Here is a 23,187-nt window from a genome sequence, read left to right as displayed (position 1 = left end):
GGGAATTCTAAAAGAACAAAACAAAAAAGTTAAGTCATTAACAGGAAGGTTTCAAAGCGTGTCTGACCCCGTGTTGTACACGTGACAAAGCAATTGTGGATTTGAGAGAAGGAAGGAAGTATAGGGAAAAATCCCTAGGGAAAAGCTAAAGTCAGCTCCATGTGTCCCTCCTCTGGAGTCGGTGAAATTCCTTTTCATTCACCCCTGATGTCATGCTGAGTCACAAAATGTAGTGTTTCTCAGAACACGTCTCTGGAAGTCCTTTGTTAGTCATCACTACACCCAGAGCTTGAGGCTAGTTTCTTTCACACTTCCCTTACTCTGCAGCAGACAGCCCCAGCTCCTCTAGCCCTCCTGTTTCTTCCCTCCACCTCTCTAAAACTCTTTTCTTGGGGAGTACCAACTATAGCTTTGGGGATAATATAGCTTTAAGACAACTTTTGGCAGATGCAAACATCCTAACATCTGGGCAATGTTACCAGAATCCCGGAGGCCCTGACAGACCAGGAGCCACTGGTTCTAGGAATGTTAAAGTAGAAGGGTTTTTTTTTCCCCAGACTGATGAGAGGAGCAGAGAGCAAGGAGAAAGAGGAGAGAGAACGAGACCACAAAAAGTAAAATAAAAAAGGTAAGAACTGCACCCAATCCCTCCCACTGAACAGCCCCATTTGACAGATGTGGAAAGGTCAAAAGAACCGGGATTTAGGTGATATGGCTGGAGGTGGAGGGGCAAAAAAAAAAACTTAAAAAAAAATGAAATTGGATCATATGCTGTTTTCATTTGTGCTGGCTGCAGATGTATGTTCCTGCTCTTGCCTCAGCTTCCAGCAGGATGGCTCCCTCCGGTGAGTCCAGTTTTTCTGTCTGAGACTGGGGAAGAGGTGGGCAGGAGAGAGAGAGAGAGAGAGAGAGAGAGAGAGAGAGAGAGAGAGAGAGAGAGAGTCATAGGCTCAAAAAGAGTATGGAGGCTGACACAAGGAAACCTTTATCTCACTACAAAGGAATCAGTTTGAGACTGGATATGGGAGAAGGGTCAGTGATTAGCTCATTTCCCTGCCTCTTTTTAAACTCTTTCTGTTGCTACTTGGTGCTTTAGTCCACCTATTTCCCTTATCTCCAGCAGTCTTTCTTTCCTTTCCTTGACCGCATCCTTACTACAGCACTTTGTTTTTCTCCATTCTTTCCTCTCACTATCCTCTCCTCTATCCTGCTTCATACACATTGTGGGTCTAGAGTCAAGGAGTAATGACTTAGAAAATGAATTTTTGATTTATCAGATGGTCCTTTAAGGACTCAGCCCAGAACCTGCCATTGTTTTTTGTCTCTCTATTTCTGAGACTCACTCGTTCTCTTCAGTATGGTGTTGCCTGGAAAACATGTGGGTGATGCATGCTTGCTGAAAGATCCAGTGCCCATTTTATATGGATGCGCAGCAAGTTTTAGCACTGCTACTTGGGGTATCCTTGTCCAGAGTACCAAGGAATTCTCTCATCTCATCTCATCTCATCTCATCTCATCTCATCTCATCTCATCGCAAAGGGAAAATGATATAGTAATAGGAGCATGGTCATCGCTGCCTTCCTGCTAGCTCAGCAGGGCAAAACTGTATGGGTAGCCTGGACTTGAAAGCCACAAGTGATTATCTCAAACCACTAAGCCTCAAAACCCAAAGCTAAGAAGAGAGCAGAGCTCTAGTTACTGTCTGGGAGGCTAGAGAAAGGAAACACCCTGTCTCATCTAATATGAAGTTAGTAATAAGAATGTCAGGACACACTGATTTTTTTTCCTTCTGTGGCAGGAAATAATATAGTCCATGAGACAGGTACTATTTTTTGTTGCTGTTTTATAGGTGAAGAAACAAAGGCCTAGAAAAATTGTCTAATATGCTAGTTGGTGACAGAACTGGATTCAGAACCAGAACTGCCTCATTCCAGCGCTGAAGGTCTTAGGCCATGAATTTTATTGTTTCCCCAGATTTGTGGTTAAGAAACACTGAGTGGACACAATCCCTAACTAGCAGCCTTTGGATTCCAGATTCCCTCCTAGTTCCATGTGACTTTATGTTTAGTATTTTCCTGGTCTTGGAACTCCAATGTCCCTCCCTAGACTTGGACCATGCAATATTTTCACTTGATGGCACCAGTTGCTTAATGCCCGTCTCTTCCTGCTGGGAGAAAGGGGAACCATAAATCCGAAGAAGTCTTATTATCCTTCGAAGTAGGAAGGGTTTATGAGCCAGATTGCACAACTGGAATTGATTAATGTTAACATCGTCTTCCTCACAGATCCCATATTTCTGCTTCCTCTCACTTTGGGAAGCTCATAGCTGGATCAGCTCTGAAAGTCATTTCCCCTTACCCTGATACTTCCGGCCCTAGCCCTATTCCTGTCTTCTGAAGCTTTGCTGTTAAGGATGGCTGGTCAACTGACTCAAACAGGGGCTCTCTCACTGCTGCTCTTCCTAACACCAGCAGTGACGCCAACATGGTATGCAGGTAAGTTCTGTGAGCTGTTGTCCATTCCTTCAAGGGAGGCCAAGGAGTACAAGATTTAGAAGAGGGAAGAATGAGACTACAGTGAGAGATCCCTAACATAGACCCAAAGAAAAACGGTTAGGTGGCAATAAAAATGACCATATCTTTAAAAAGGGCTGCCAACCAAGGCCCATGAGGCATCCTAGCAAGAGCTACTTGGTAATAGACTGCATCAGAAAAGTGAGACAGAGTGGCCTTTGAGGCTATGCTTCCAAGACTCTTCTTTTTATTTTTTTTTTCCAGTTTCCCCCTTCACTTAACTTCCTGACAACAATGGTGTTTTTAGGTTTGGCTGTGTGTTTGGTTGTTTCGTTGTATGTTTTGCTTTCTATGCAGGGGATTGAACTTAAGAGTCTCACAAATGTGAGGCAAGTACTCTACCACTAAACTCTACCCACAGCCCACTGAAAACTTTTTTCTGAGATGTTTTTAATAATTCAAAGCTTTGTTAATATTAATTCTTTCCTGAGTCAAATATAATTGTCAAAACTACAAAATAGATCATGTATCTCTTTTGGAAAAAAAAAATAAGAAATAGGCAGACTACTAAGAGAGAACAAAAATCACCAGCCTTTGTCATTTCTTTCTCTCTTTCTCCCAGAGTTTAGCTATAGGATTTGTATAGCCCTTTTTGGCCAACAGGAGCAATGACAATACAGATCACATTCTCTGAATTAGGAAACCCCTGTCTCTTCTAGCGTGTTCCTTATTTCAGAAAGGATGCAGCTTTCTGGAGTCCTAGATGATTCACTCCTTGCCCCTTGGGGACATAGCAAACCAAAAAGAATGGACTCAGGAGAAGAGGTGGGTAGAATGCACGGGGGTGGGGGTGGGGAACAAGGAAAGGATACTGAACCACCATACAGAGGTTTTTTGATTGGGTTCCAGAGGCATTTCAAGTGCTAAGAATATTCTGTGGCCAGCAGTGTCTGCCCTCATAAAGGCTAGAGAGAGTGGGGGAATGAGACAGTCCTAACCAAGGGGGTTAGGAAACTATCCAGAGATGAGTAAATAACAAACTGCAACCATCACAGCCACAGTCACTGCCGCTGAAATTTTCCACATACCCCCAGCTCCTGGTAGAGGCCTTTGGCAGCAACTCTGTTTGTCTGGAACAGCTGCATCCAGCTTTCAAGCAAGTATGCAAGCTTCTCCCCCCTACTTTGGCTTAACCTGGCTTTGTAGGGGGTAAAGCACAAGGGCTGACATTCAGCTGAAGAAATTCAAATGAAACCCTTGGCAGAGCTCACACTGTTTGGGGTTAAAAGAGCCTCAAGTCTTCTGGAGATAAATATGCAGCTGTTCCCCCCCCCCCCAAATACCCACGGGCTTTAATTCAAGTACCAAAGACCAAACTCTATTCAAAAGACCACAGAACTAAGGCAGTGGAGATCTGAGGTTCAAACCTTAGTTTTGAATAACCTGTATGGAACTTATTAAAGCCTGAGATGTTACAGTTTTTCAGACAAGGCATTCAAAACGCCTGACTTCATGTGTGGTTCTCAGAAGTCTGCGTGCAAATCAGGTACTCCCCAGTTCTACGTGAATCACCAGGGTCAATGCTGCCTGGGAGGAAACCAGGCTGCTAAGGTCTCTGGCAGCCCTGCTGGCCTTCATAGAAGGCTACAGGATAGGAGATATTTGGAGATTGAATGATTCTCCCCTTCAATGCTAGCTCACCCACTGGGTTTGTGTCTACTTGCCCATTCACTCATTTGTTCATTCAACAACTAAATGTTGAATGTTGCCTATACACCCCAAGGACTATTTTGTTCTTTTGTTTGCCTTTGTTCTCAAATGGAAATAGCTGAAAGAAAGCAGCTAAGTGTGGACTCAGGGCATGTGAGAAAACATGTCCTGGAATAATCAACAGAGTGGAAAGTGTTAGGGGATATATACATGAAGCTGAGTGGGTTAAAAATGTGCACTAGAGTATCTGCATATTTCAGGGAGTCCCCCTGGATTTGTCATCAGAAGGCAGGCACTAACATCATCTTCAGTTATCAAATATCTTTCCAATCATACATCCATGAAAGGCTGGACTTAGAGGGTCCCATTTGGTTGTGGAATTTGAAGCAGCCCAGTACAGAGCACACAGTAAGGAAGCACCACTTGATGCAAAGGAACTGAGAAATAGTGTTCAGGCAAATGGCGCGATACAGAGGTTGCATTCTTCTGTATAGTTTCATTCTTATATCCCATCTCAGGCCCTCAACATGTGCATAACATATCCAAAAGTAGACAACTAGGAGCCATGGAAAAAGTGAAGTGGTTAAGTAGCCCAAGCCCATTCCTGGTACAGGGGAAACCTAACACTGGTTTAGCTACCTCCGCACTCTGGTGGGGACTATAATTATGTGATTGAGTCTTCCTCTCAGTTTTCCCACATCCCCTGTAATTCTGGAATCGTATAAAAATGCATCGTGATCTACAGTTTCCCTACCCCATTGCCACAGTAAAGAAATGCTAGAGTGCAAGACAGATTTTTATTCTTTATTCCTTCTGGACATAGTCGTAACACCTCCTCTATTACCATTTGACTTTTAGTATCTGTGTCCATCGGGTTCAAAAAGACCTGGGCTGGGAGGTCTACTCTGCAATGTACTATCTAGGGGGGGCCTCTGAGTCAGCTCCTGTGTCTATACGTTAAATCTATGTACATTAATGGTGAACATTAATGGTGTGTACGCAGTTGAGATGTTATGGCAACATAATGAGCTAGCATATGCTGTTCAGATTAAGAGCTAAGTTGTCTTCGTCATTACTCTATCCAGGCATAGGCCTATGCCACCCTTCTTTCTCTTCTGGTGAGCAGCTGTTTGTTCCCTGATGAGCATTTCTTCACAAGCTAGCTCTGCAATAAGAATGGAGAAACCTAATACTTTAGGGAACCAAGCACATCTGGTGTCTTGTTTACAAGAGCTGTGAGGGATTGGGGCTAACACTAAACTGAAACAGCTGACAAGGATTCCATGCTGTACAAACAAACCTCCCACATGGGAAAGAGAAGAGGGGACCTAAGGAGAAACAAAGAAAAGTCAAAGTGAAATGTAACAGAGCAAAACTGAAGAGGAAAAGTGAACCCTTCCTTTTGGAATGAAGGTAAACCAACAAGGACATGATTTCATAAGGCAAGTTTGCAATTTGATTCATCTCCATGTTTATTGAGTTGGACAGACACTCACACCCACCTCCCAACACACACACACACACACACACACACACACACACACACACACACACACACACATACACACACACACTCCTAGCCTGGGCCCTGGGGAGCATCATCATCTTGCCCTCTGCTCCACCCTTTACTGCAGCAGGTCCTGTGCCTCTACCCAAGAAAAGGCCATGAGCTGATGTTCTGTGGGTTTCCTTAGGTCAAAGGGCTCCGGCTCTAAAGCCCAGCCCTGTCCTGGAAGCACACCCTCTCCTGGAAGTGGAGATTTGTCTTCAGACTCCAACACAGCGACTGCCCTCCTCCTGCACATGCGTTAGAGCTCGGGCTTTAGGGAAAGTCCTCTGGAAACTTTGCTATGGAAAGAACTAAATTGTTTTCCAATTAGTTCATATTCATGACCGATTTCCTGCATCTGGTGGAAAATACTGTTTAGTCTCCCAGACAGCCGCAGACCTGCCACCAGCAGGGACTGTGCCGCTTAACTGGATGGAAGTACATCGACTGGGAATGTTTCTAGTTTAGCTGCTCACTGCTAAAGCTGCTCCTGACAAGAAGGAAAGGAAATTATTCATTGCAGTACATGTGCTAGGCCCTAGGTTCAATCCTGAGCACTGGGGAGGGAAAACAAAGCAAAGCAAAGCACAAAAAAAAAAAAAAAAAAGAAAAAGAAAAAAGAAAAAAAGAAAAAACAACAACAAAAACCTTACTCTGGCTCCTCTTTTTCCTCCAAGCCAGAATAAGATGCTTATGAAAGTGTTTTCATTCCCTTTCACCCTTTAAACCATCCATCTGTCTTCGCATGCCACGGCACCAGTGACAATCAGGTGCTTAATGTGCCCTGGAGGCTAGTGACAACTTGAAACATTCTTTCCTTGTGAAAACTGTGTGCAATGTCTGTCACTGGAGAAGACACTTGGGTGCTATTATCTCCCCAGAGCTGGGACAACAATCCCATCCCCAGAGCTTAGTTATCGGTGTCTTACCAAGACTAGTGAGCTGCAGCAAGGGTCATGTACAGTCTAGATTGGCAGAATTGATAGGTAGCTAAGATGTTCAGTTACTGTTGTTCTACAAGTCTTCTAGTATAGTTGGGGAGCCCCCACTACACCTCACCCCTCTGAGGGTGCTCTCTGGGTACCTCACAGGATCAGGCTCATGCACTGTAGTTCTGCACCTTTACAAATCACTTGGGCCCTCTATGGTGAAGTGCCAGGTCTTCAGAAGAAGATAGGGATGAGGGTACTGGGAAGCACATGAGGGAGAAATGAATATTCTTCTGTATTGTTTTCCTCATTCTAGGCTCAGGCAACTATCCAGATGAAAGCTACAATGAAGTATATGCGGAAGAGGTCCCGGCTACCCGTGCTCTGGACTATGGAGGTATTTCTCATTGTTTCGTAAGCTCAGGAAGGATGTTTTCTTGCCTAAGAGCTGGGCCTTCCCGGAAACATCCTCACCCATGCTTAGCTCACATGTGTCAGAATTGAGCTCAGAGAATCATCACGTGCTAGGATTTTCTTTGGGGTTGTTTTTAGTGTGTTTAGGTTTGTGGTTTTGTCTTGTTGTGGGTATGCACTCTGGCACTGAGCCTAAGCCTTCTCATTTTTGTTCATTTCTTCCTTGAGACAGTGTCTCACTATATATGCCTGGACAGCTCTGAGCTCAACATCCTTCTGCTTCAGACTCTTCAGTGCTGGGGTTATGGGTGTGCCCTTCCACACCCAGCAGGGGTGCTAAGATTTCTAATTACCAATTTGGTTGCTGTGTGATTTTACCTCCATAGCCTGAAGGAGTCATTAAGCGTGGGCTGAGTGTCTGCATTATGCCTATTCCTGTGCAAGACACGCCTGTGGGAAACACAAGGGCCACAACAGGAGTTTGCCCACCTCCCCCCCCCAGGAGCTTGTGTTCTGTTGGTTGTGAAATGAGAATGAAATTAACATATGTAAAGCAAATAAGTGTGACACCCTGTGTTAGCCATAAATGAACTAGGAATTTAAAGTGAAGAATTCAGGAAAAAAGGTCATGCGTGAAAGGTGACATACAAGATAGTCCTTGGGAATGGAAAACTTCTTATGAGCTGGAAAAGGTGATAGGGAAATGTTTACCAAAGCAGGTGGCCAAAAATGTTAAGGTAAAACCAAATGCATTGCACTAAAGGACTAAGAAGAAATCTGACACTGACTTGAAAGGAAGGAATATGGGTGGAGTCTCAGAGAATAGCGCTGAATATAAAGAATGAATTAGGAAAGCTAACATGACCTAAGGGTCCTTCTAAGGAGAGTCAGAAAGAATGCTGAATAGTAATTCCTGTGTTGGATAGCAAGTTAGGTCAGGCAATGTCTAATGTAACTTCACTTTCTGACTCTCTGCTCATGATTTCCTGGGCACACAGAAGAGTTTAGCAGTTATCCTAGAAGCTCTAAAGCATGGCCATGTGATTTTTTTAAACCAGCAAGTGACACTGTAAAATGTATTGCAGAACACTAACTAGGTTTTTTTTTTCTTTAGAAAATAGGGTTAGAAGTAGATCTTGAGTTGGGGAGGCACTCCAGGAAACAATTACAGCAATACTAGGTAGAAATATTTGAGTCTGGGACAAATAAATGTAGAATAAGGATGGATCCAAGAGAAGCTAGAGTTGTAGCTCAATGACAGGGAATGCATGGAATGTAGAAGGCTCTCCTGTGTTTCAGTCCCAGCACCCCACTAACAGGATGATGATAAGACTGAGGGAAGATTTGATGTACTAAGGGGTCAAGAAACTAATGCCTGGAATAATCCAATGTGAATACCAAGGAGAACTATAAAAACCATTTCAGAAAGATAAGGTTTAAAAAGTAAACTAGGGGCCATCAAGATGGCTCAAGTGGTAAAAAGAGCCTGCTGACAAAAATTGACCATCTAAGTTTAATCTCTGGCACCACATGGGATAAAGACACACAGACCCAACACATATGTGAACATATGTGTGTGTGCATGCACACACACACACACACACACACACACACACACACACACACACCATAAGGAAACAAGAAGAAACAAAAACTAATTTGGAAGATTGTTGGGTAAACAGTTGAAAAAGAAAGAGAAGCTTCTGTGAGTCTCCATGCCTTAAATGAAAGGGCTCTCTGAAGAGAGAGCCAAGGTCAAGGCTTATAAGAAATTTTTAGATATGAGTAGAGAAAAAGATGCAGCATCAAATGAGAGACATTTAGTAGTCAATGCGGAGGAAGATCTTCTATCAAGAATATTACAAAAACTACAGATGAAAATTTACAAATATGGAATGGGTATGGCCTCATCTATATCAACTACTGCAAAAAGTAAGTTATTTCAAACTGAAGGATAGCAATTAATGGTGCCCTTTGGGAAAGCAGTTCCAGTAGAGAAGTGATCCAAGCTTAGGGTTCTTCTATGCTTCTTTATTGTCTTCTTTTTTTAATTCTTTCTTGTCTTCTTTTTACTGCTCATTGTGCACAACCACTACCTCTGCCTGTAAATTTCCTGCAGCCTGTTTCCCCATCTACACACATATCTCCAGCTGACATGACACATCTTGAAAGTGATACAGTTCTCTCTGCATCTCCAAATCATATGGCCTTGAGCTTCAGTCTTCTCAGTTTCGGTTTCTCAAGCAGCAGTAAGCACATCCTTTTCTTCTTGGCTCACCTTCCTTGGATTCCATGGTCCTTTCAATATTCTGATTATAGTTGAAGCCAAGATAGGAAATGGGGTTTATGGTAGTAACCATAGAGAGAAGAAGCCTAGGATCTGAATTTGGGGCAGCCCTGGTTTCACACCATGCTCTAAAAAAAAAAAAAGCTATAAGCTATTCTACAGTAACCTGACTGTCCTACCTGTATGTCCTGATAATACTACCACCATCCTCTTAGTGACTCAGACTTTGAAGTACCCTAGTGTCCCTTCTAATAACACCATCACATTTAATTAACCCCCTCTTTCTTACTAGTCATTCACCAAGACCTATCATTCCTTTAATACATGGGATTAGAATTATTATTATTCCATACATGAACAAAGGCTATTGCTTCCAAATTAGATTCCCTGGCTCATGTTTCTGCACTCCCCCAATGTATTGAACTAGGAAACACATTCTAATGTAAAGTCAGGCCTTAGGTCCCTGTCTGATCACTTTTTACTCATTCCCCCACATGAAATTAGTGCTGTAGCTAGGGTGGTGTACTGCTCCCTGCAAACTGATTTAGTAGACACTGGGTCTTCCCTCATCCATTACTTCTTATTTTCCATTTGATTTATTAATTTATTTGGCAGTGGTGCACCACAGCACATGTGTAGATGTCAGAGGGCAATGTGCCGGGGAGTTTATTCTCTCCTTCTACCATGGGGCTCCTGTGGGTCAAACACAGGCTGCCCGACCTATTTGCAAGTGCATTTACCCACTCAGCAGCCATCTTGCTGGCCCTCATTATTTAATTATCTACTACGTGCCTCTTTTGAAGTTAATGTTTGCTTCATTTGTGTGTTTGCCAAGACCACTCACTCATCTGGCCTTCATCATGTGCTGTTTATTGCTCTGAACAGAATATTTATTTAACAAAATAAACCATCTATATCACTCCCACAGAAGCATATGAAAAGCAGGTGCTGACTGTTAGCCCCCTGGGGACCAAGAAAGGAAGAATAAGATACCAAAATGCACCAAATGCAAAAGGTATTTCTTTATGTGGTGCTACAAGTTCAACCCAGGGCTTCATGCATGTGTCCCCCCACCAAGCCATGCCTCCAGCCCCAGAACTACTTTGAAAGAGTCTGCCATCCCCATAGTTACTACTTACCTGCCTCATTGGTTAGGTTTAAATGATCAAAAAGCCCTTTAGAAACTTGAATGCTACACAGTAGCATTGACCTTGGTGTCTAGTGTCCAGCTGGTCACTTTGGAACTTAGTTTCCAGGCAAAAAAAAAAAACCCTAACTAACTAACTGAGGTTATCCATGATGCATGGGAAGGGCTGGCTTAGTCTGATGGGTGGCTAAGCAGCTGCCTCCCCTTAGTCCTGAGTAAACTGACTAGTCACTGGCTTCGTTACTTCAAGTTTACCACAGAGAAGGTCTTTTCTCTGTTGTCTGTCTTTCTCATCCTTGTATGCCCTTAAAAAAAAGAGAGCCTTTCTAGTTTCTTAGCTCTGGAAAGCTGTTATTATGTGCCACTCATACTACTAAGTGTTCTAAAAATGTTATTCCATTAAGTACAGGACACGCTTGCTATGTTGCCATGTGCAAAGATCTCTGAAATACATTATTCACTTCAAAAATAGTAGTTTGAACTGGGCCTATAGGTGAGTGATAGAGCATTTGTCCAGCATGCATCATAAGGTCCTGGGTTTGAAGCAAAGAACCACAAAATATAAAGCAGAAGTGGGAACAGTGAACACAATATGCTACTGGATGGGTAAAAAATAAATAATAAGAAGCTATACAAGGGTTTGCATTGTATCTATAAAAAAACTGTTAACATGGGTCCTTTGGAAGTGGTAAAAATGAGCATAGGACTATGAGAAGAACTGAGAGGAGACATTTTACTTTGTAGCTAATTATACCTTGGGATCGTGAAACGTGGATAGACTCCTTCAAAAGATCAATAGCGACTTCAAAATAGCAGCTGTAGTGACAGGCTTTATACTTAGAAAAACATATTTTTAAGACTAGACAAAGCTTGGATTCCATCAGGACCCTGACCCTTGCTTCCCAAGGAACTATGGGAAAGTTACTTCTTCATCTACAAAATAAGGATGGAGACTACATAGCTCATAGAGCTATTGGGAGAACTATATGAGATGGACATAAAAAGGGAAGTCTGACATTTAAACACAGGTCTCAGTATTACATTTCCGATCAGGCATTTTACCGTGCACTATTTGACTATAGTCTTAGTTTCAGTTTCCACTAGCAGTTTTTGTGTACAGTTCAACCAGTTACAACTCTCTTTACCTGCATTGTCATCGCTCCTCTATTCTTTCATCTTATCCACACCACCGACAGGGAAAGCATTGTCTCTCCTACGCCTCACTGACTTCCACGTAAAGTATGTATCATCATCCCTGCTCTACCAGTCTGCTGGGTCCTGCCCAAGAAGGAAATGAGGTCTGTCTGGAATGACTTGTTCTTGAGTCCTCCTGCCAGCTCATAAGCCTCACCTTGAAATATTCTAGAACACTGTGCTATCAGTCCCACCAGTGCAACCAGACTATATGTCCTAGAGACTACCTTCTTCTCCTTTCTTTGAAAGCTGAGTTTGTGGTTTTGCCCCTTTCCTGTCTTCCAACATTCTGTCCCTATGTCGCAATTTCTCTGCGATAGCATTTTTTTAAAAATCATACAAATATATGCTGTGTGTCGAATGAGTCCCTCCCTACCTCTATACCCTCCCATTTCTCAGCCCTCATTGCATCCATTAGTCCCCTTTGTTCCTTTTAGACAGTTCCATTTGTACATTCAGGCCATGGTTTTCCACATCTGTATATAAGTCTAGGAACAGCAAATATGAAAACATATGTGATATTTATCTTTCTGAGATTAGGCCAGGAAACTTGAACATATTTACAGTCGGTGCTGGGCTCCTATCGCTGTTCTTACATTGAGGCTGAGCTTTGTATTTCTCTCTCCCATTCTCGTTTCCCCTACCAGCTTCAATCTGGTGTGTATTTTCCTTGACAGAACATGGAAGACAAATAGAACAGAGGTGCTTTTGAGGTCCCAGGCTCCCATGTAAGTCTTTGTGATATGTGCTGTGACTCTGTAATCACCAGCTCTGCACAAATCTAGCACTTAAGAAGCAGTATGTAATGTAGAGATGGTGTCTCCAGATGGCAGCCCTGCCACAGCCACCAACTTCAACTAATACTGGTAGCCCCAAGCATGACACTGGCTGAGGAATAGTTTTCAGCCTGTCATCTATCTTTATTCTCTGGTTGCATACAAACAGAGGCCCTCGCCATTCATTGTTCCTTGACCTCCTGGCATAATGTGCTTTTGGTAAAAGTTCCCCGTATCTTTGTGTCTGGGATTTGAAAACCAAATAAGCTTATACGGTCCTTTTGCTTTCCAAATCCTAGGCAAACAGATCTGTGTCATGCTCTGTGAGTAAACTTGTGCAGGCCACCATCCATTTGTTTCTTTGTGTCCCTCTGAAATCTTAACCACCTGGAACAAGGAGTACTGGTGATTAAGGCAGAGAATCGTGAGTTTGAGGCCAGCATGGACTATGTAGCAGACTTTATCACAAAAAAACAAACAAAACTATGGAACCAGTAGAAGAGTCATTTATTTTGTTATCAGTAAAGTGTCTTTATGATATAACCACCCTGTAAACTTGTATGCTCAGTACTGAACTGGAATTGGACTTTCAGTCCTCAGCAATCTGCTTTGAAGTCATCCTCCTGTTCTCTCTCTAATGGACATTTTTCGTGTCTTTTTAAAAGTTGTCTTAATTTTGCATGCAGCAGAATGCACCTTCTGGTGTACAGGTCTATGAATTTTGACAAATACATAGAGTAAGATGTTTGCTACCACAGAATAAAAACAGTTTCATCACCTCAGAAATGTGTGCCATGCTGTCATTTTGCACTTCTCCTCTGTCTTTACCTCTGGCATCTGGCAAGCTCTGGCCCATACTCTATGCCTGTGGTGTTGCCAGTATATTTGCCCATATATTTGTCATATAATGAAGTGTTGTTTCTCTAGCTTCCTAAAATACTCTTAGAATGTATCTATTGTCACATCATTCTTATACTGAGATAAACCCATTAGCTCTGCAGTTCACACATAGAACCAATTTTTGACAATTACAACTAGAGGTACTTCAAACATTACTGTATAAGATTGTGTGTGAACCCATGCTTTCATTTCTGTTGAGTAAACACCTCAAAATAAAGTTGCAGAGTCAAATGGTAAGCAATCCTTTCTTTACAAAGAAAATATATTCCTTTTCTATAAACTACAATTTTCCAGTGTGACATTGTTTTTATATTTCCCCAAGCAATTTATAAGAGTTCTGATTTCTTTCCATCTTCTTCAGCACTTTGTATTGTCATTCCATACATTAGATATCCCAAGGAGTTTCATTAATGACATTGCCCTGAGGTTTTAGTTTGCATTTATTTAATGACTAGTGATACAGAACATCTTTTCATATGTTTATAAACCATTTATAGATCCTCTTTAATAACATGTCTCTATGTGACTTTTGTCCACACTGTAACTAGATTGTTCGGAGTGTATCATCTTTACTGTTGAGTTTTAAAAATTATTTCTATAGTCTTTTGCTGTGTACTTAATATGTGGTTTGCAAATATTTTCTCCTACTTTTTTCATTTTCTTTGAATTCATTTATAGGGCAAAAGTTTTTACTCTTGAAAAGGTCCTGTTTATTGATTTTCTTTAATGATTTATGCTTTTGGTGTCATGCATAAGAGTTCTTTGCTTATCTTTGAATCCTAGAGATTTTCTAATTTTCCATAGGTGTTTTTACTTTTTGTTTTCAATGTAAATGTAACGTCCACGTTGGTTGATTTTTTTGTGTGTAAGGTGTGAAACTTGGGTTCTATTTTTTTTCTTCTTCTGCATCATTTTTGCACATGAAACTCCAGTTTCCCTGGCACTGTTTGGAAAAGCTGTCTTTTCTCCATTGAATTGTTTTTGCACCTTTGTTCAAAATCATGTTGACCTACTTAAGCCTATTTCTAGGATCTCTATTCTGTTCCAGTGAGTTCTGCGCCTTCTTCTTTGACACCACCACACTGTTTTGCTGCTACTGCTGTTTTGTTTTGGTTTTTTGAGGTTGTGTTTTAATCACATTTCTCTCTTCCCTTTCCATATACCCACTCCTCATGCTCCTTCAAATTTATGGCCTCTTAATCTATTATCAGTTGCTATTGTATACATATATGCACTTTAGTCATGTATATATAATGCATACACACATGTATACATATATATATGTACATATATGTGTGTGTGTTCCTAAATGTAAGCTATTTTAGTCCATACAATGTTACTTTTATATATGTTTTTAGGGCTAATCATCAAAGCACTGGACAACAAATCAACGTGCTCTTCCCTGGGGAGCGCCACCTTTTCCACTCCCATCTTTACTCAGTTGCCTTTGTGTAAGGCCAATTACTGTACTTCTAGCTTACTTTTCTTCTGCTACTACAGTTCCCCGATGGTGTTATACACTGAATATCCAGGATGGAGAAGCCACATGCTACTCACCAAGAGGAGGAAATTATCACAGCAGCCTAGGCACACGTTGTGAGCTCTCCTGTGACCGAGGCTTTCGATTGATTGGACGGAGGTCGGTGCAGTGCTTGCCAAACCGGCGTTGGTCTGGAACTGCCTACTGCAGGCGTAAGTTGGATGTGAACATATATTGATGTGTGTATGAGAAAGAAGTCAGCCTGCTGACCACAGAAAGTATATAGCAGAAGCTTTACTCTGTGAAAGTGGGAATTTTCCATAGGCCTCCAACAGAGACTTTCCTCATCCTGAAGTTGTAGGGTTTTTTTCTCTGTATGTGGTGGTTACTGTTCAAGTAATACGGGTATTTAAGTCACAGCCAGCCACTATGACTCATAAAACCCAGGAATGTGTGGAGGAGGACAAGACTTGGCCATGAGAAACTGATGTGGGCCTGGGCCACTTCTCCAAGCTTCCAAGGATGTGTTCCAGACTCTTTCCTACTTGTGGTCAAGTGTCATCCTTCCTATCCTACAGCCTCAGAAGAGCCTTGCCAGTAAAGCTAGTGAGACATCTGCTAGTCTTCATTTTCTTCTTAAACTAGAAGACTCCCCAATGGAATGTTGTGGGCATCCAAATACACACATATCTTAAATCCTATGTCACTTCATCTCCCAAACACCTACCTCCTTTTCAGACTCTTCAGCCTTTTGGCAGCATAGATTCATCTTTCCATATGTGGTCAGCAAATGCCATTTGCAGGACATCCATATGCACAGGGCTACTTCAAGAACTCACAGGAGGCTCATAGGCTAATGGGATGTAGACTCAAATGTGTGCACATGCATGTTCTGTATGCATATGTCCTGGGAATTCAGAGATAAATGAGCTTGGTGGGGAAAGAAACTATGGAGAAGAGAAGGTAGATGGCCAGAAAGGAGTCACTGCAGTGACGATAAGTAAGTTGCTTTAGGACTTAAATCTTAAATTCAAGTGACCTTGAATTGATCTGGAAGATATAAGGCTATAAATTATAAGCATTAAACTAATCAACAGCGTAGGGATGTGGCCATTTCCATGAGGCAGATATTGCAGATGAGTCCTGCATTTAGCTTTGAACTTCCTCATGGCTTCATCTATTGTTTTCACTATCATATAGTACTGAGTAAGTGAATTCATCTGAAGAGACCAGTGTTTCTCCTTGGCTCTGATTTCAAAGGGGGGCATTTTTTGGATGTGTGTATGTGTGATTTTTATATAACAAATGCAGGGGAAAGTAAAGTAATAATCTTCATGCTTTGCTTAGTCAAGAAGAACAGTGAACAGAGTCAATATGGAGTTTCTTAAAAGACTTTATGTAGGATTATAACTTAGACAAGTTAAAGAAGTGTGCATGGCTTACGTCTCTCAAGGAAGTATCCCAAACATGACTAATGACATGCTCCCAACTAGTCTATGTTAACAGTCTTTGAAGCACAGATTCTGCCTTTATTAAATATCACCACACCCTCCAGACAGTGGCTTGGCCTGACTCACATGGACAGAAAGCCAGCTGACTGTGGTATGGAAGTGAGCCTTGGCTGAATGGTGTGTGCAGCCAAGAAGCTTTGAGCATGGTATAGGACATGTCACATTTGAAGAAGAAATAGTATCTAAGGAATGAGAAACAAAATTAACCATTGCCGAGGCTTTCCTTACGTTGTCCTGTGAGGTAAATATATATTTACTGAGTTTTAAAAAAGTGAGGCTCAGAGGAATGAAGCAATGTCTGTAAGTCACCATAACAAGAGATGAAGTTAGTCTGCAAACCAAGGTCTTATTTTGATAATCGTGCACTCAGACAACTGATTTACCTCTTTTAGTCCCCGCTCTCCATCCCACTAAGATTGTTCCTTTACTCTGCAATATGAAAATTAAAAGGCAATTTGAGGGAAAGGCATTTCCATAGAAAATGTTAAGGGCAGCCTGGGTGAGCTTTCTATATTCTCTATTGAATATAACACTCTTCCCCCTGTGGTGCTGAGCTTGCTGTTTGGTTCTCTCTTAGAGATGAGATGCCATGTCCTGCCATTCATCACTAGCGGCACCTACACCTGCACAAATGGGGTGCTGCTTGATTCCCGTTGTGACTATAGCTGTTCCAGTGGCTACCACCTAGAAGGCGATCGCAGCCGTGTCTGCATGGAAGACGGGCGATGGAGTGGAGGCGAGCCTGTATGTGTAGGTAAATACTGATAGCTCCAGTTATTCTGTTACAAAAGGGCAACCTGGCATTATCCTCAGAGATGTGGAGTTTTAGCCACTGAAGGCCTTATTTTTCACACTGAGAATACAGAATGGTCATAGCATTGTTGCCTGTAGAGCCAGGCTCCTTTTCCCTCTTTCCTACATAAAGGTGAAATTTTGTCCTTTTACCTATCCAGTGGTGTGTAATATTACTTCCACAAGGGAAGGCGCGGGATCTATAAATCTACACTTGATTTTTTACCTTGGCAGACATAGATCCACCCAAGATTCGTTGTCCTCACTCACGAGAGAAGATGGCAGAGCCAGAGAAACTAACTGCTCGCGTATACTGGGACCCACCCTTAGTGAAAGATTCTGCTGATGGTACCATCACAAGGTGAGCTTGAGTCATACATGCTTCTTGGGTCCCCAGTCAGACAATACAGGCTGAGCCTGAAGAGAGAATGTGTCTCAGATCTCAATTCTAACCGTCTTTCCCTTAGTAGCTCAGTAGCTCCTTCACTCTGTCTCATGCAGGGTGACACTTCGGGGCCCAGAGCCTGGTTCTCACTTCCCTGAAGGAGAGCATGTGATTCGCTATACTGCCTATGACCGAGCCTACAACCGGGCCAGCTGCAAGTTCATTGTAAAAGTACAAGGTAGAAAATGCTCTTCATTGTACACACTGTTCAATATTCCTGCTCTGCCCTGATCTTCAGAAACCCACAATAATCCTCTCATTTATATTGGGGGAAAGCCAACTTCATCAAACAGACTTATTATGAAAACCTACACTATATGGGCAAAAAATTGTTTCAGAAAACTTGACTCTCCAAGAAGGCTTTATTATTCATCTAAATCTCAATAAAATTCACAGATAGTCTATATCCATTTCTTTTCTTGGCCTTCAAAATGATCAAATCTAATTAGCCTTTGCCCCCATTCACATCTACCAAAATAATAATGTTGCCAGCCCAATATTTTCATCTTTGCTTCCTGTCCCATTGTTTCACTTCGTTTTTCTCATCATTAAGGTAGTTCGTGCTCATAATTAGACATTTGAAAAAGAAGGAAATAGCAAGGCATAATAGCACATGCCTATAAGTCCAACATGTGAGGCACAAACTGAAGGATAGCAGGTTCAAGGTCAGCCTGGGCTAAATAGCAGGATGCTGTCGCAAAAACAAAACTAAAGCAATACACAAGCAAGATAATTTATTATATCTATCTTCCAGGGGTCACTGTTGATAACACTTAGTATTTTCCTTCTGCTCTTTTCTCTATACATATGTAATTTAAGATCACCTTTCCACTTTCTATAAAAACACAAGTAATTTTCCCATATTCTTTGATATTGTTTTTAGAAATATTTTGAAGCACAACATAATAATTCTATTCTAAGATTGTATCATGATTGGTTTAAACATTCTCTCAATCATGGACTCATCTAACATATGCTATTAAAAGTAAGTCTGACCGAGTGTGGTGGCACATGCCTGTAATATCAGCACTTGGGGAGCTAAGGCAGACAGTGAGCTTGAGGGGGGACCTTGTTGGCCCCACAGAGAATCCATTTCAGCCTATGCTATATTGATTGTGATACTAGGACTCAAGAAAAGGAAAGTCATTCTGAAAGTTGGCCATATTTACACTGTGTAGAAATAAAGGTCTATAAATACAGATGACAGTATTTCCTTTTATATATTTAGTCATCTGATGAGTGTGTGTGTGTGCTTCTAAAGACTAGGAATCTGTGTTTGCATTTCAAATTTTATTCTTTTTTTTTTTTTTTTGGTTTTTTTTGAGACAGGGTTTCTCTGTGTAGCCTTGGCTGTCCTAGACTCGCTTTGTAGACCAGGCTGGCCTCGAACTCACAGCGATCCGCCTGCCTCTGCCTCCTGAGTGCTGGGATTAAAGGCGTGCACCACCACGCCCGGCTCAAATTTAATTCTTTAGGAAAGGAAATTGTACCTCCATCTCTAGCTACTGAAAATATAGAAAATCCATTCATTTGTATAATCTCAAGTCCTTTTGTCCTAGAAATGCTGGAGTGGGTCCTTTAGTCTTTCCTGCCTATGACAGGCATCATAACCCCTAACTTGAGCTTCTCCCTGACAGTGAGACGCTGTCCCATTCTGAAACCACCACAGCATGGCTACCTCACCTGTACCTCAGCGGGGAACAACTACGGTGCCACCTGTGAATACCACTGTGATGGTGGTTATGACCGCCAGGGCACCCCTTCCCGAGTCTGCCAGTCAAGTCGACAGTGGTCAGGACCAGCACCTATCTGTACTCGTGAGTGAAACTAGGAAATGAGTGAATAGGCCTGAGCCTCGGGGTCACTTTGGAAGAACTTCTTCCATGGTCCAAGGGGTTAATATCAATGTGTGTGATGTAAGAGTGGAGATTCTGAAATGGGTCTGTTTTAAGGGCCAACATCCCCCAAGGAATACTTAGACTTCAGGAAGGATGGTATAAAATATTCAGGCTTCCTTCTGGAATTCACCCCCGGGAAGGGAGGACAAGGCTATATGAGACGGGAATGCCTTGAAGGGTTAGGAAGATGGGCATGTACTGACTGACCATCTGCTTTTGCTCTAGCTATGAAGATTAATGTCAATGTCAACTCAGCCGCTGGCCTCCTGGATCAGTTCTATGAAAGACAGCGACTCCTCATAGTCTCAGCTCCTGATCCCTCCAATCGATACTACAAAATGCAGATCTCTATGCTGCAGGTGAGACCGAACGCCCAGAGATGGCATAGCAAAATGTTTGCTCTGTCAACACAAAATGTATATATTCCTATTTTTATGGGTAGCATTTGTTTAGTTTTACAATTAGGTACATTAGGTCACATTTTTACAAGTGTTATTTTTGTGGAAAAGTCAGTAAGTATGGTATATATGGAAAAGTCAGCAAGTGTGGAATGGCAGATGTATCTTGCAAGGAACTGGGTGTAGGCTGGGAAAAGAATGTGGAGAGGTTTGTAAACCTACTATGATCAAATGTAAGTATTAAGAATAAACAACATGTGTGTTTTCAAGAAATGTCACTTGTATAGTAAGAGCTGAGGAAGTGTCATGTAATGACTGACTTACTTTTACACCTACACAACTAGTTCTCACAACATCCCCTATGATGTAGGGACTATTCAGTGTCCCATTGAAGACTTGAGGAAACTGAGACAGAGTCAGTGACTTGCCCAAGATCACTAGCTAGTATGTGGTAGAGCTGGGACTGACCCCAAGCTCTCTAGCTCCAGGTCTGTGATGTCTATCATCATCAGTTAAACAAACAAACAAAAGGTGCCATGGTATCGCAAAGGAAAGCAAGAAAGTTGCACGGTGATTTTAAGAGATGTGTGGAAGAGATAGGTAGGTAGAAGACTGATAAAAAGATCAGTCTGGGTGGCTCTGAAGACTTGTTTCTCTTTTCTATGCCACATTGCACAATCAGGTTCAGACACTTAACGTTTTTGTGTAGCCAGTACTTCAGGAATGAGAGGGAAGAGGCTGCACAGACCTCCTAGAACTGTGACCCTTGGAGTATGAGATTGTGTGATCGTTGCAGAAACCCTTCCTTTCCCGTGATGCCTTAATGGGGTCACGACAGGAATCCACCAAGGCCTCTAAGAAGGGAAGTACAAAAGGCTGCTCTATTTAATGTTCTCTCTCTCCCAGCAATCCACCTGTGGACTGGACCTGCGGCATGTGACCATCATTGAGCTGGTGGGGCAGCCACCTCAGGAGGTGGGCCGAATCCGGGAGCAACAACTATCAGCCGGCATCATTGAGGAGCTCAGGTGCAGGCTTGGTGGCCACAGGGCAACAGTGGGCAAGAACTTAATACAGGACACTAGCAACTAAGAGCAGGGGCTGAACCAGCAGACATGAATTTGTCTCTTGGAGGCATTTCTTGTGCTTGAACTCTTTTTAACTGCACAAAGGAAGGACAGTGAGCCCCAGCTCTAAAGGAACATGACAATTAAACAGAGGCTTAAAATACACATAACCGTGCTCTGCCACAAACCACATCTCTGGGATCTTCATAAAGGCACCTCAGGTGACTTTGTAGAGCCACAAGTGAGAGCAACATAGAGGATTCCACTCAAGACTCAATCGCTAGGAAGCATCGGAGCTCATTGCCTATGAGCTCCTCTGTTTACTTCCAGTCTCCAAAGGAGAAAAAGGCATCTTTGGTCGCTGAAATCTGAATCACATCTATCTGTTCCTCATGAAAGAGAAGGCTATAGGTAACAGGTGGTAGAAGTTGATCTTTCTCATTATCTATCCATTATCAGCCTTACTGTTCCCCAATTATACTCAGGTCCAATAAAGCCATCAGTGTTCTCTGAGAAATTGTATCTACCTCTAGGATTCAGTTTCAATGGAGACAGAAGGATCCAGGGCAGTTAAAGAGACTAGGAAACACTCTGAGGATGCAGACAGCAGACTTGCAGCTATAGACGGAAGAGCTAAGCAGGATTTTCTTATCAACCTCATGGCTGCTAGGTATGATGTGCACACAAGTCAGTGTCTACAATATGTGCCTCCTGGAGTTGTTCCATGCAGTCTGCAATAGTCTTGCCTCAAGTGGAAAAAATGGTACAGAAATAACAGGCTAGGAAAGGAAGGAAAGCTAGACATGTAAGGCTGCCAAGACTAGGAACTCAGCACAAAATAAGCAAAAAGGATTTGAGATGGGGTGGGGCACACAGGAAGGGGTGGAGCTACGAAAGAGCAGGGGGTAAGTGATTCAATCTTGTGGAACTTGGACCAAGGTCTCACACCTCTCTTGACTTCTCTGTCTAGGCAATTCCAGCGCCTCACTCGTTCCTACTTCAACATGGTGTTAATTGACAAGCAGGGTATTGACCGGGAACGCTACATGGAACCTGTCACCCCTGAGGAAATCTTCACATTCATCGATGACTACCTGCTGAGCAACCAGGAACTGGCACAGCGACAGGAGCAAAGGGATGTTTGCGAGTGACCCTGAGCCAGGGTGTGGCTGAGGCAATTGTCCTAGGTAGCTTAACCTGTTGGGAGCAGGACTCAGGTGGGGTGGGGTTTGCCAAATCTAGGACAGTTCCAGGCATCATTTTAAGGCAGAGAGAATATTTACTTTCCTAAGCAAGTCTCCACTTCAGGTAGTACTGGAGGAGCATATAAAAGTAGGTAGAGACTGAGGACAGGCCCTGGGCAGTGGGTTGGGGGTACAAGGTCTTCTTCACCTGACTGGAGCCTCTGCGTAGCTTTCCAAAGTCTTTCATAAAAGTAAACCCCAAATTCACTCCTTTACTGTGTTGTAAAATGGTTCCTTTACCCTATGGTGACAGCAGAGGGCAGCATTGCAACAGACGAACAGGACACTTTAAATAAGTATAGATAGGTTTTCCTTACAGCTAATTAATTGTATTAGGAGCAGGAGAGTGGTAACTAGGCTCTACAACAAAGCATTCTTGAAGCTGTTTGTTGTTTACCCTTCCAGGACACTGGGCTAAAAAAAAAATGTTGCTTGAACCATTGCTTCATCGGAATTTGAAAAACATTTTCTCCAGAGGGAGCTTGGGAAGCAGCACTCAGCCATAGCAGGAAATTCAGCCATAGCAGGATGTTTCCTCCTAGATGCTCCAGTTAGCTTATGGGCAACAATTTCTGCCTACTGAGGTCTTCAGTGCCCTGATGATGGCCCTTTAGTACAGGATCCCCCAGTCTGTGAAGTAGATTACCTTAAGGAATAGGGGGAGTTGCACAGCTGGTAAAATGCTTGCCATGTAAGCATTTAGACCTGAGTTTGATCCCCAGACGCTATGTAAAGTCTCCAGATGTGGTGGTGTGCACTTGGAATCCCAGCAAAGATGTAGACATAAGCAGATGTGTGGGGATCACTGGTCAGCAAGTCCAGTCTAATGGTGAGTACCAGGCCAAGCAAGAAACTCTATCTCAAGAAAAATCATAAATGGGGCATGAAGAACAAAACCCAAGACTGACCTCTGATCTTCACACACATGTGCAC

The 23,187-nt window shown here is 42.5% G+C and overlaps 1 protein-coding gene across 2 annotated transcripts; it reads left to right on the top strand.

Moving 5' to 3' along the window:
- The first annotated feature begins 278 nt into the window (after window positions 1-278).
- On the top strand, window positions 279-22,461 carry SRPX2 (sushi repeat containing protein X-linked 2). Of its 2 annotated transcripts, XM_084789954.1 has the most exons (12): window positions 279-628; window positions 797-845; window positions 2,286-2,495; window positions 7,018-7,098; window positions 14,920-15,111; window positions 16,988-17,164; window positions 17,437-17,563; window positions 17,704-17,825; window positions 19,285-19,464; window positions 19,771-19,904; window positions 20,850-20,971; window positions 21,981-22,461. In XM_084789954.1, the coding sequence occupies exons 3-12, from the start codon at window positions 2,414-2,416 to the stop codon at window positions 22,159-22,161; spliced, it is 1,398 nt and encodes a 465-aa protein (XP_084646080.1). In that variant the 5' UTR covers window positions 279-628; window positions 797-845; window positions 2,286-2,413; the 3' UTR covers window positions 22,162-22,461. The 2 variants fall into 2 exon arrangements, with proteins under 2 accessions (XP_084646080.1, XP_084646081.1); XM_084789955.1 differs by lacking the exon at window positions 2,286-2,495.
- Window positions 22,462-23,187: the final 726 nt, after the last annotated feature.

The sequence above is a fragment of the Acomys minous genome (genome assembly GCF_964271855.1).
Source record: "Acomys minous genome assembly, chromosome: 7".
NCBI lineage: Eukaryota > Metazoa > Chordata > Mammalia > Rodentia > Muridae > Acomys > Acomys minous.
This window is presented reverse-complemented; position numbering and strand designations above follow the sequence as displayed.